Raw genomic sequence first — 14,448 nt, 5'->3', positions numbered from 1 at the left:
GTTCAGTCTTCCTTAGCAGCCCCTTAATCAACTTCATAAGTCTTGGGCTTATCTCTTCATCCCACAGACTAGTTGCTGTAGCAATTTCACAGCCCTAATACACTCAGCCAACCCTCCTCTAAGCTCTGTTCAGCCCTTGGTCAACTCAGAAAAATCTGCTATCAGACTTCTCTACATACTGAGGCCCTAACCAGTCCTTCTAGCCTCCTGTCCAGCCAATGGTTTACTTCCAGCAGCCGTCTAACCCCTCGGCCTGCCTTGTCCTTTACTTCTGCAGCCCTCGGCCCTGTGGCTAGGCCTGCGGCCCTGGCCTGCGCAGAATAGACCTCTTGGTAGCCTTAACCAGACACTTAACTAGCGTCTGTCAGCCCAAAATAACCTCAATAGACCTTGGCTCTCATTTAGCTTGACAGAACTCTGCCTTGGCTCCTCTAGAACAGATTGTCTTCCAAATTAGGCTTCCTGGGACAGATATCCTTTTCTTGTTAGGCTGCGGCTCTCTTTAGGGCTTGATCTTTCTCTCCCAAGATGAGTCCTTCCATCTTATGATTTGACCTCTCCATCGGTCTCTATATATAATTGTTTAAGGGGTGGAAACCCCAATGGTCATGCTCCTTGGCCTTGATGGCCGACCTGAGCCTACATGACTCAAGATCAAAATAAATTCATATTCTTTATTTTAAGTTCACTCCTTTGGGTCAAAACCCTCAAACTTGGGTACCTTGCCCAACAAACTCCTTTTTGTGGGTTTTCTCCACTTGGGAATACCTTCTGAGCTACCCAAATTTCAACATACCCAGCATGCCCTTAGAATCTTACCTCAAAAGTCTAAAAGTGCAAGTACATTAAGCTTGAGTTACATATATTTGATTGGATTTTTCCTTGTCTTTTTCGGATTGTTATTTGTGATTTTTGAATCATTTTTTTTTTTATTTCTTCCAAATTCTTTTTTTTTTTGTATCCCTTGTCTTGGAAAGGTCAACGGTACAATATTTCTTCCAGACCTTATGCATATTGCCATATTCTTGCATATATATACCTTAATGTGTTATAAGGTAATTATGTGTGCAGTCCATTTATCCTATGGAGCAGAAATTTGGATCTGTATTACCTAATATGTAGCCAAAAGGAAGTTTGAAAATCCTTGGGCAATGCCTGTTAGGAGCTTCAAAGCAGTGCATTTTGACAAAAAAATCTGTAAAACTCAGCAATTTCTTAAATGGGGATGGGTCAAAGGGAAGGGTTGTTTTAATGGTGAGTTTTGACAGCTGGTCTGGGCTTCGGAGCAATGATTTGACAAAATCTATGTAAATTTTAGGAGTTTCCTTTCTTAGGAGCAGAGGCCAGGAAGGGTTGTCATGTCAGTGGGTTTGAAGAAGCTACCAAATCTGCATACGAAGTTGTAAACATATTAAAGTGTACTAGCTAATTGTTAAAGCCTATAATGTTTATATGGTTGGAACTTGGACACATGGAAACATTTAAGACAATGCAGTCATGTTAAATTTGCAAGCTTATATTAATGCCATCTCTTGATCTTCTACATTTGGGCTGGTGATTGTTAAATCCTATAATGTTTATATAGTTGCAACTTGGACACATGGAAATATTTAAGACAGTGCATTCATATTAAATCTGCAAGCTTATATTAATGTCATCTCTTGATCTTCTCCATCTGGATTGCTAATACATGATTCATAGATTTGTGATTTTTGCAACTTTGATCTCCTTTATATCCTGTGCAGGAAGATTCCTTGAGTAAGGTTTCGTCTTCACAATTAGCTACTCCTACACCAGGGATATCTTTGAAGGGTGACAGATCTCCGTCTGTTACACCACCGGAAGCTTGGGGAGGAGATCTACCGACTGATAGATTCAACTTGCGTCAACAGTCTGTTCATAATGTATCAAGATTTGCCTCTTCTGCACCTTCAGATTCCAATAGTATTTTATCAGCAACAGTTTCTTATAACCCTCAGGATACGTTACCATCTACCACCTCTGGTACAGCAGACTACTCTGCAAATATGAACTTTAATACTTCTCATGTGACAGGAGTGGAGTTTCCAAACATAGAGAATGCTGGGACTTCTGAAACTTTGCCCGTTCTTCCAGTGAGTGGAATCTCATCTTCGTTGGGATCAAAAAGCATAATAGTACCATCAAATAGTGAAACTTCCACATCGTTACCTATGGGGCTACCAAGGAGATACATGGCCTATGTTGACAGAAAAGCAAATGCAAACTTGCCCAGAGGTGTTTCTTTGCCCGGTGATGGAGCATTGCCAAATGCAGGTTCACCAAAACAAAAGAAAACAGGTACAGAGAGAAGGGAGGAGAAAACAGGACCAGATGCTCCTTCCGATGGCAAAAAGGACTCTGAAAATGCTATGTTCTCAAGATCAGATGTTACTTCAGCTACGATATCATCTTCTATACCAGCTAATGTAAGTATGTGCTTCTGCGGTATTGGAAATATTCTCACAAGTATGTCAGCGAGAAATTTCTTTGGCTGTTTGTTGAGAATGAAGTAGATGAGAACTAACTATGTAGATGCAATTTCTCTCATTGGAGATTATTAACCAAACCATTTTATGTTCAAATTTGTTAAATTCAACAGCAATATATGAAAGAAAGATTCCATTTCCAAGTTGAATTGTCTGATTCCTTTACATCTTTATTGTAGTACAGAATCGTGACAACATTGGTGAGTGAAGACAAAAATAAATCTTCATCTTTTCGTGACCCTAGCCTAGAATAAGCAGACTTATCAAAATAAATTATCGCCAAGGGCACTGTAAATAACCTAGTCCTAAAGAAGCTGCCAAAAAGTAAAAATAAATGAAGCATTTTTATTTCTCAACATTTATAAAACCTCATCTTAACTTACTGCAATTCATGGGAACTGGGTGCATGCCTTGTTTCATCATTATTTCATGTGCTAGATTTGCTCAATTAATTTCCCAAATGTTATTGTCAATATAAAGATGTTTCAGATGCTGATTGTGAAATTTCTGCCTGGAGATTGCTCCGATTTTAATGCAAAACAGAAATCTCACCTCTTTGACTAGAGGTTTCCCAGACCTTAACCTCATGAATTCTCAGTCTTAGGGCTGCTGTGAAATATTGTATAAAGCAGTGGCAGAAAGAGTACAATATTTCACTTCGAAACAGTCCATATTCCTAGCAATTCAAGAAGAAAAGATACCAAACAACTTTGTTAAGTTCCAGCCTTCTAGGGCAACTTATCCAAGGTGTTTGGTATCTTTTATCCAGACTTCCAGGGAAACTTATCCCACATAAACCAACTTTGAAAATTCACTTTTGCAGGAATTATAACAACATTGCAACAACAGGTATAACAGCAGTAAAACAGCCTGTTCGATTCCTCAATGAAAATTTTACATCACCCAACTAATGTTCTTTTACTAGTGTCAAATCATCAAGACATATGTAGCTGTACATAACAATACATGAAGAACTTATATGGCTGGAAGTAAAATCTGGAAAATGCATGAGTTCTGGAGAGTTGAAAACTTCATATATATACTCAAGATGAAGTACATGTACACACCCAAGCCCTCTCTCAAGGCTAGTACAAGCTCACTTTCTCTCCAAAATACAAGTTAGGGAAAACATGAAAACTTTAGCTTAATCAAGGAGCTAAAATATGCAAGATCACTCCAACACATTCTCCAAATCAAGTTGTCCTCCTCTTTCTTCTCCAACAAAGCTATCCTAGGGTTTTATCACAAAACCGTAATCTCCAAAGGATAAACCCTAACCCTAGACCTTAAAGATGCTCTAATAAAACTCCAAGAAGACCAGGACATCCTGTTCGAAATACTGAGAGGAGGGGGGACGGTGAATCAATATTTCTTTTAAGTTGTTATCTTATACCAGTTAAGATCACTTGGTAAAAACAGAACACAAGATGTACAATAAAATAATAATTTTTTTAATAAGAATGACGAGGACTCCAATCCTCTTTTACAACAAAATTTCTTCAGGGCTCCAACCCTAGACGAAGACTCCAATATTCTATTTCAAACAATGTTTTACAACTCGGACTCGGACTCGGACTCGGCCGAGGATCGACTCCGACTCGGACTCCGACTCGGTAATGACGATTTCAATGACTCGGTCGTTGTAAAAAATACCATAATTTTAAATATTTTAAACATAATTTTAAAGATTTTCATTCAAGTACACAACATTATAATATACATGGAAGACAACATATGATCAAAGTAGGCTCATGAACCAATCCATTATATCAAAATGGTACGGTGGTACCCAATGGCAATAGTAAATACATAGTCAACTGTAGTCTGTCATACATGATCAAAGACTCGAGAGTCAAAACAAAATACAAATAACCAAGGAGGCTAGTAGCTACTGCCAGAGGAGCCAAGATCATCTCGACCAATCTCTGGATCATCATCATCAGAGTCAGACAAGGGCCCCATCAATGACCAGTACTGGCTACTGCTAGAGTTGCCAACATCATCTAGCTCAGTGTTACTTGTCAGAAGCGACATTTTCAGAAGCTCCAGGAATCCCAGAGGAGTTCAACAACCAATGTCACTAACATCAAGGTACACAGAGGGATTGGTGCTCTTGATTAAATACGAGTTCCATACCCTAATACATGACAAAATTCAATGGAAACATTGCAATCCTCCAATCCTAAAACCCTGAAAAAATGATAAGTCTGCTGGATTTTGAATGAAATCTAAAATTCTACTTTCTCCATATGAAATCCAATGAGGCTGGAACCACTCTTAAACATCCTGAGTCATTCATGGTAATGTTAAAAATTTAAGTAAAAGGATGAAAATGAAGATTAAGGAGAATGTCACTTTTACTTTAAGAATTTAACATACCATGAAATTTGAACATCATATCAATACATGGACCCCAAATAGCACTTAACCAATTTAGAAAACACCTTGGAGTCCCCAACAATCAGCCAATCGTTGTTTCTTTGGGTGACTGGCTGAATTTAATGACTCAATGTGCAAAATGACCGAGTCATGACTGAAGTCATGCAATAACTCGGCCGAGTCAGTCATGAACTGGTTTTTCTAATCAAGGCTTCAACTCGGTTCGACTCGGCCGTTTCGGTTTCGAAAGTTTGTAAAACAATGATTTCAAACCAGGCCCCAACCTGTACTATACCAAGCTCCAACTTGGTCTATTTGAAGACTCCAATCCTTTCAACAATTCAGGCTCTGACCTGTTTTTCAACATGGCTCCAACCTTGTGTGAGGACTACAATCCTCTAGGGCTGCAACCCTCTGCTTCAAGATGGTTTTAGTGCTGCTTCAGGACTTCCAATATCTTCTTCAACAAGTCCTGAAAATAACTCCAAGTTCTGCTTCAACAAATGCCTCAAATAGTCTACAAAATGCTTCAGGGGCTAGTTCATCAAGGTCTTCTATATATCTCCAGGACTCTTCATGTCTGCACAAACAATCTTCTTTAAAGCTACTTCATCAGGGCTTCAACAATGCCGCTCGAAGGTGTCTTCAATAGCCTGCACAACAGGTTTTCTTCAAGCTGCTTCCATAAGTCATCAAGAGGTCTTCAACAGTTCTATGGGAATATTTCAAATGTTCCAAGGTATGTCTTTAACAATCTTCAACAAGTGTCTCAGATCTACTTCCAATGCTCTGTTATACCTTCAACAGGATTCAAAAGTTTTGCTCCAAAGATACAGTATACACCAGCTCTGCTACTTAATCTGCTTCAATTAGAGTTGCAGGTCTTAAGTCTGCTCCAACACTGCACAAAAGCAACTCTTCAACGATGGCTTCAAGGTCTGCACAATAGGCACTTTACAAGCTGCTCAATAGCACTTCAGAAGTGTCTCCAACAATAGGTGCGATGCACAAAAGCAACTCTTCAATGATGGCTTCAAAAACTGCCCAATAGGATTTTTACAAGTTGCTCAACAGGACTTCAAGTAGTATCTCCAACAACAGGTGCGAATGTCATACGTTCCTCAAACCACAGTTCTGAATTTTAAGTCACAGAGCCGATTTCAAAGCACAGGTACGAACTCAGAGAAGATCTGTTACAGGAGGCAAGATTGCAGACCACTGTTTGGCCGAGTTCTGAGTCAATTAAAGACTGAGGAGTGCTTGAAGATAGGTTGGAATATCTTGTAGTAAAAGAGCCAAGTTTTAGTGCAACAAGAAGGTTGACATAATACTCTGAACTGATCGGAAGATGCCACAAAATCAATAAAAACAGCCCAGAAAGACTTTACAAAAAACCAGGAATAAAATTCACGTTTTTCTCATTTAACCAGTTCTCAAGTTCATGTGATATAAACCCTAAAAATTTCTATTTCAGACCCGAGCTCCTCTCTGTGATTCCTTGATCGAATTCTTTTCAATAGAGGTCAAAGTATTTCTTATTTATATTAATCAACTCCTTGAACAGTTATGTCTGTTTGGAAGAGCTGACTTGTATTTGAGCCGAATTGTAGTATGTCTTTGTGCAATTCTTAGTTTGATATTTATTAATTTGACTTGATGCCCTTTCACTGTTGTTTGAAATAGAATTTATTTGATAATTATGAGCATGAGCATATACTAGCAACTAAATTTGTTTCGCTGTTCGCCACCATAGCTAATCAAAGTGAAGGAGGTCGTAGATATTCATGAATTGTGAATATTGCAACTAGCCTAGATTCCATGTTTATACCCCATAGGTTTAGAATATGGCTGCCATCTTAACCTTTATAGTTTCAATGTCAAGTGGACCTCCCAGCTGCTTGTTCAAGCTTCAAAGTTACGAAAAGAAAAGAGTGGGGCTCCAAGCTGTCTGTTCAAGCTTCAAAGTTACCCAAAGAAAAGAGTAGGGTTGCATTCATGATCTTAAAAATGTATCCTTTATTTCAACCATGGCAACTCTATTAGTCATTATGATCATGCTTGCTAGGGCTTAAATTATCAGGCTTGAAAATGTCTCCCTTATTTCAACCATGGCAACTCTATTAGTCATTATGATCATGCTTGCTAGGGATTCAATTATCAAGCTTCGGACTTCTACCTAGGGCTTGCATCAACATATTGACATCAATGACAACCTTATTCAACACATCCTAGTGGCTGAGAGAGAGAGAGAGAGATCAGGTACAAGTGAAGAGCCAAGAGAGAAAGAGATGAGTGATCATCAACAACATCTCCTCTACAAGAGGAAACCCTAGTCATAAGAGCAAACTCCAAATGAAGATGTCTACTGCAAACTTCATAACTCTATCTAGGCTTCACGAAGCAACCCTAGTGACTTCCTCCATGAATCTAAGTATAAAGAGAAGAGATACAATGCTGTGTTTTGATTACAAGGACTCTCGTCTTCCTCTATTTACATGAAAGGTGAAGGATGCCAACAATACAGTGTCAATTGAAGCCCTTACAAGCAACCTACAATGAGCGCTTGTAGGCCAACAAAAGTGAAACACTCCACTCAAAAGTACATGTGATGCTTCAACGTGATCATTGATGTCATACACAATAAGGGCTCCAAGATGATGGAGCTACACAACGAAATTCCACAAGTCTTCACAACATCCATCAAACCTCCTATGCAATTTACTCCATCAGGTTAGGCAACTCTTGTAGGAACATTGTCATAACCCTAGTGTCCTTGAACTAACTCCAAGGCTCCAAACACGAATCCTAGCAAACTTATGCCATCTAGGAAGTGATGCCCTTCTCCAAGATGCACAATGCTCCTCCTTCCATGTAGGACATTCTACAAGTAAGTGAAATCTCCATGTGTCCATCATGAAGTGTGTCCACCATATTGTTAAGATATATCCAACGTCTAAGGGAAGAATACCAATCCAACAAGGTCAAGCATCCATTGAGCATGCTATCTTAATTGTGCAAATCCATCATGGAATTGCCTCCCATGTGCTAATCCATCTCAGACCATCCAGGGGTTGAACATACACCAGGTAGCAAAAATATTGTGAAGCACCCCAAAAATGGTGTAAACACTTTTGGGGTAGCTTGAAAAAGTAAGACATCCTCTTTATAAGGAAAGTGTCTACACTTACACCTATTGACTCCCTATGTATCTGTGAAATCTTAAATACTTTTGCAGTTACTTGATATTTTTCTCCTATATTTTCAGATTATTTGTTAATTGCAAAATACTTGCGACAAATGCTGAATAAAACACAATTGCAACTTCACTGAAAAATAAATACCACACAATTGAGAAATATATGCACACACACACACACAGATATTGAACACCAGTATTTTTGGACAAATGTCCTTGGAAAAACCCCGAAGGGAAAACCAGTTCAGCAAATGAGGGTTTTAATTATTAATTTTTTAGCAAAAATCTTACAAATGGTTGTCATGTTGATTTGGGGTAGCATCGGATGTGCTCTAGCCACGAAATTTGGTGGAGAGGTTAGGGCACATGAGATCTCCAATACCCAGAAAGGGTTTGGGCAGATTCTAAACAGTTAGGGAGATATTAAAATAATTAATATTTTTAATGGAGTCCCTAAGTCTAAACTTAGGGAAATTAAAATATTAATGTGGATTAATATAAAACTGTGTTAGAATGGTCCAAAAGACATGGATCAAGCCAGATCTAATCTTAGCCGTTGATTAGGGACTTAATCTCGACCGTTGATATGTCAACGAGAAAAGTACAAGAAGAGGCTTGAGGGTCATTTGGAGAGTACACCAGATGATGAGTCATTCTATTCTCTAGAGCGGGGTTTGCTAAGAGAGATAGAATCAGTTATCAGAGTTGCAGTTGAGGGGCAGTGAGTACAGAGAGACAGAGAGGCAGAGATAGTGCTAGGAGATCAGCGCAAGAGCCAGAGAGAGTGACCCAGTAGCAGCCAGGGCTCACGCAGGGCTACACAGAGGCAGCCAGGAGTTGCGCAGTGCTTCAGAGAGGCCAACGTTGCTGATGCAGAGGGCCAGAAGGCTGACGCAGGCCCATTCAGGGTGACGCAGGGCCAGCACTGGGCAAAGAGAGGCTGACGCAGTCCAAAAAGGCAGATGCTAGGGTTTCTGGGGCAGATTGGAGTTGAGGAACTGCTAGAGGGTTTATCCGGGGTTTCAGCCGGGACATTTGTCTAAGACTGAGAGGTACTACTGCCAAGGGCATTCTCTGTTGGGTAAGCCAGATTTGGCACCCAGACTGTACTCTGAAATAGTTTAATAAGAAAACCCTCAGATAACTGCACCGATTTTCCTGCATTGGGTTTTTCCGGGGACATTGGTTCAAAAATAACGATGTCATTTTGTGTGCTTGTTTTTGTTTCCTTCAGTTGATGGTCTGTAATATGTTGAGCATGCACTAGTGTTTATTTTTCAGTGTTTACATTGTAAATAACTTGTTAAATAACGGAACAAGTAGGTAGGAATAAATCAGTAAAATGCATGGAGGGTTTCTAACTGGTAGACCTAGAAACTTCAACATGTCGTAAGATGGAAAACCTCTAGAAAATTTTTCTGATCACTTCTATAAGTCGCCCTGACCTCGTGAAAGCTATTGTTTCTACCAAAACCAATTTGGCCTCCCTCTAAAGCTAGTTTCGACTCACATGTGCGACCTAGCTGAGAAACTCAACCCTCTTGGTGACTTACACTTGCTGGGAAAAAAAACTTGGCCTCTACTGAAAAATCTCGACCTCTACTGGAAAATCTATCCTCTTGTGCAAATCGATCTCCATGGGCAAATTTCCTTGCTGCTGTTGTCATAAGGGCTGTCCTCCATGACAACGTAGAGCCTTCTAGGGCATCTCCTATGATAGCGTAGACCCTTTCTCCATTAGGGCAGCATTGTCCCTTAGGATCTCTCCTCCCACCAAAACCCAAAGACAAGTAGAGAGGAAGAGATCCCAAGTGAGTGTATCCAAATGACTTTCAAGGCACCTCTATTTATACTAAAACGTTGAGCACATGTGGGGTTTATTTGGTCGCTGGCCGACCTTGACGAATTTTCCCATAACACAAATAAATTCATATCTCCATGAATACTTATCAGAATCGGATGATCTTTAGATCAATCCTACACTTCTCGATGAGAGGGATCCAAGAAAAATATCAGCTGCCATTAATAAGGTGACCCACATGGAGTTTGGCCCTAGTTGCCAATTTTAACATGAAGCAACACCCTTAAGTGCTATTTCGATATATTATGTTCTGTGCCCAGTATGAATTAGTATAGCCCACCAATTGGACATCATCACCTCGAGCATATCTGATCCCATACTCGATTGTGCCATGCAAATACCTCAGCACATGTTTTGCTACTACCCAATCCACTCTCTTCGGCTCCACCATGAACTGACTCAGAGTGAACTACATATGATATGTTTGGCCAGGTGTTGACCAAATACATGAGAGAGCCTATTAGCTGCTTGTACAAGGTGGGGTCCACATCCTTCTCCTTGGATGCCTCTATCTTCCTCTAATTCATGATCATGGGTGTAGTCATGGCCTTGCAATCTTCCATCCCAAATCTCGTCAGGATCTCTATGCAGTATTTCCCTTAACCATGGAAAATCTCGCCATCCATTTTCCATACCTCGATGCCTAGAAATTAGTGCATGAACCCCAAATCCTTCATCTCGAACTCCATTGCAAGGTCCCTCTTGCACTCCTCAATGAGCCCTAGTGAACTTGTCAAAAACAAGTCGTCCACATATAGGACAAGAATGAGAACATCTCCCTCAACCACCAAGTAGTATAGGTTTGCATCCACGTCACTCTTCACAAAGCCCATGCCCCGCAAGTATTTGTTGATGCACTCATACCAGCGTTGCACAATCCTTCCCCCCCAAGGATCCAAGGACATAACAACGTCCTGTATGGATCCTTGGGCGGAATTACAGATCTAAAAATTGGATCCACGTTTCCACCGGATTGGGCTGATTCCTGGAAATTCAAAATTGCGCGGGCTTGATCTGTGGTTCCAAATTTCGGATCCGTGGTTTCGAACAAGGATCTGCCTTGGATCCACGATGGATCTGGCACAGATTTGGATGGATCCTGAGCGGATCAGAGGACCGATAGACAGTGCCACAAACGCTGCCTTTTTTTATTTAAATTTTTTAATTTTTGTGTGGCTCTAGGTTAGGTCCCTAAAATATTAGTGTAGCCCCCTTATTCTTATTGTTGTGCTCGTGTAGCCCCCATATTGTTATTGTTGTGCCCCATAGAAGCCACTATTGTTATTGTTGTGCCCTTACATTATTATTGTTATGTAGGCTCTGATTTTATTGTGACCCCTTAGACTCTTATATATACCGAGGAGGTCATGTCATTGTTGATTTGGGGTAGCATCGGATGTGCTCTAGCCACGAAAATTGGTGGAGAGGCTAAATCACATGAGATCTCCAAGACCCAGAAATGGTTTAGGCAGAATCTAACTAGTTTGGGAGATATTAAAATAATTAATATTTTTAATGGAGACCCTAAGTCTAAACTTAGGGAAAATAAAATATTAATGTGAATTAATATAAAACTGAGTTAGAAGGGTCCAAAAGTCATGGATCAAGCTGATCTAATTTAGCTGTTGATTAGGTACTTAATCTCAACTGTTAAATTGTCAACGAGAAAAGTATAAGAAGAGGCTTGAGGGTCAGTTGGAGAACACACCGAGTTGATCAAGAATTCGATTTTCTGGGGTAGGGCTTGCTGAGGAAATCGAAGGAGTGACCAGAGTTGCAACTGAGGGGCAGTGAATGCAGTAGCAGAGAGGCAGAGATATATTACCGGGAGCATCAGCGCAGGAGCCGGGAGAGGGTTGACGCAGAGCCAGCTAGAGGCCATGCAGAAGCAACTAGAGGCAGCCAGGAGCTGTGCAGAGCCTGAGGAAGGCCAACGTGGGAGATGTAGAGGCTCTAGAGGCTGACGCAAAGCCTAGAGAGGCTGACGTTGGGCTAGAGAGGCTAATGCTGGGCTAAAGAGGCTGAAGTTGGGTAGATGCTGGGCCAGAGAGGCTGACGCAGACCCTAGAGGTTAACACGGGAGATTTCGTGGGGCAAATTGGGGCTGATATCTGTCTCCGACTGAGAGGTACTATTGCTGAGGTCATTCTCTATTGGGTGAGCCATTTATGGTACCTAGATTGTATTCTAAAACTGCTTAATAATAAAACCCTCAGATAGCTACACCAATTTTCCCGCATTGGGTTTTTCAGTGGACATTAGTCCAAAAATAATTCACTTGTGTGCTTGTTTTTCCTTCAGTTGATGATTTGTATGTCTTGAGACTGTACTTGTATTTATTTTCAGTATTTACATGGTAAATAACTTGTTAATTAACAGAACAAGTAGGAAGAAATAAATTAGAAAGTACATGAAGGATTTCTAATAGTTAGACTTAGAAATTCCAACATGGTATCAGAGCGTGGTTGCAGATCACAGGATAACTGAGGGCATCAGCCGAGTAGAGCAACAACAACAGAAACAACTGTCCCGAGTGACAGAAGTTGTTCCTAGCAGAAAAGCAACAAGGAAGGGGTGACACAGTGCCTGCGTCATCAGTTCGAGTCGGGAAGAGGATCAACACAGTGGCAGAGAGGAGCAGACCTGACCTACGCAGTGCCCGATCATCTTTGTCAGTCATAAAGGATTAACGCCCGTGACTAGGAGGTGCAGGTTTTGCTTGTGCCGGGATTACGCAGAGCCTAGAGGCTCTGACCTTCAGTTTGCTGAGGCATAGGAGGTTGTGGGTAAGTTGCAGAGTGAAGCTGGTGGGGTACTATGGTTAGAACATACCTAACAGGGCAAGACCAAGGAGGGAGTTGTTGCCGAGGATTTCTAGCCAAGAAATCTGGATCAGTGGTGTAGTTGCACTAACGATCAGTGTGGGGGCATTTCGACATTGGCAGAGGGGTTTCTAGGAGGGAAATCGAGGCTTAGAGGGAGTCACACTGAGAACTTCCAGGAGGGAAGTAGAGAGACTCGAAAGAGTCGAAAGATGAGCAGTGAAATGGAAGTGAATGGGGTAAGAGATCAGGACAGATTGGACAGAGCCTCAAACTTTGTAGTCTGGAAGGCCAAGATCTTGTCCGTTCTAGACAAGAATCGTCTCAAGCACTTTGCCTTGAACACGATAGCGATCCTAGTTGACCCGGTTGAGAACGAAAAGTGCGAGGAGGCAATGGCGAGGGCCAAGAGCATCATTCTTGATGGGGTCAAGGACAATGTAGTACCACATATTGCCGAAAAGGACACGACAAATGCTATGTGGGAGGCCCTGACGAAATTGTATTAGCATCCTTCCGTGTAGAGGGAGATGCTACTAGAAAATCAGCTGTAGTCATACCAGATGAAGAAGGGAGAACAGATAGACACCTTCCTCGATTGATTGAAGGAGATCCTGGCTCAACTGACTTCCATAGGGGCCACGTCGGATGGGGAGATGTTGGTGAGGACCGCATTGAACACATCTCAAAGGATTGGGAGGTATTTGTCCAGAGCATACTGGGTAGGTTGACCCTTCCAGATTGGGAGGAACTGGGGGCGACTCTTCATCAAGAAGAGATTAGAAGGCTAACCAAGGCGGGAAGCAGTGGCAAGGGGATCGGAATCAAGGAGGAAGAGGAGGATGCTCCCCTAACATCTGAGGGAAAGCAGGAGAAACGGAAGAAGGACCTCTCCAATGTCAAATGCTTCCACTGTGGGGAACTGGGTCACTATGCGAGCCAGTGTCCGAGGAAGAATTGCAAGGGAGAGGCTTCTGAGACCAAGGCTGTGCCAGCAAGGGCGGAGAAAGAAGTGGAGACAAATGATGACTATGCCATGAGTTCTCATACGCCACTTGAGAGGAAGTGGGGAGACATGGAGCTGTAGTCAGAGGAACTACAGACGATGAGGGGCAGGATCCTCGGGGTACCCAACCTCTTGGATTATACCTTGCTACGGAAGCCCCGAAGAGTAGCAGGTTTGGAAGATGTCGTTAGAGACAGATGCAAATGGAGCGACAGAGGGAGATATAGTGCAGGTGTCCCAGGACAACGTGAGGCAACATTGTGAGATGCATGGAGTTGTTGCAGCAGCGCAGAGGTCAAAGAAGGAGCACTTGTTAGTGATAGAGGGAGTTTCAGCATCAAGAGTGTCTCTAGATTGAAAGGGATGTTAGAGTTGGGAGATCAGTTACATACTTCTTAGTAATTGAGTTGCAGTGCAGCAGTTAGCAGTGGTAGTGCTATGGGTAGCACGATGCAGCTTGATGAGAGAGAGCGGCCGTACGGATGTAGCAGTGGCAGTGGCAGGGCCATGGGTCGCAGTACTTGATGCAGCAGTGCAGATGATGGGCAACAAGCCTAGCATCAACACAGGAATCGATGATGGATGATCAGGCTGATGCTGAGTGAGGAGTATTACTAGAGCACAGTCCTCGCTAAGAGGGAGTGTTGATTTGAGGTAGCATCGGATGTGCTGTAGCC

At 41.7% G+C, this 14,448-nt stretch overlaps 1 protein-coding gene across 1 annotated transcript in view; it reads left to right on the top strand.

The window, feature by feature from the left end:
• NEDD1 (Transducin/WD40 repeat-like superfamily protein) overlaps nt 1–14,448 on the top strand; it is a 280,247-nt gene that overhangs the window by 197,383 nt on the left and 68,416 nt on the right. The window contains exon 8 of the mRNA XM_089384111.1: nt 1,746–2,447. Coding sequence (XP_089240237.1) covers nt 1,746–2,447 — 702 coding nt within the window. The remainder of the gene's footprint in view (nt 1–1,745; nt 2,448–14,448) is intronic.

This window comes from Pinus tabuliformis, chromosome Q (genome assembly GCF_031772625.1).
Source record: "Pinus tabuliformis cultivar Carrire ecotype Pingquan chromosome Q, CPIR1, whole genome shotgun sequence".
Lineage (NCBI taxonomy): Eukaryota > Viridiplantae > Streptophyta > Pinopsida > Pinales > Pinaceae > Pinus > Pinus tabuliformis.
Note: the sequence above shows the minus strand (reverse complement) of the source record. Positions and strands in the feature narration are given on the sequence as shown.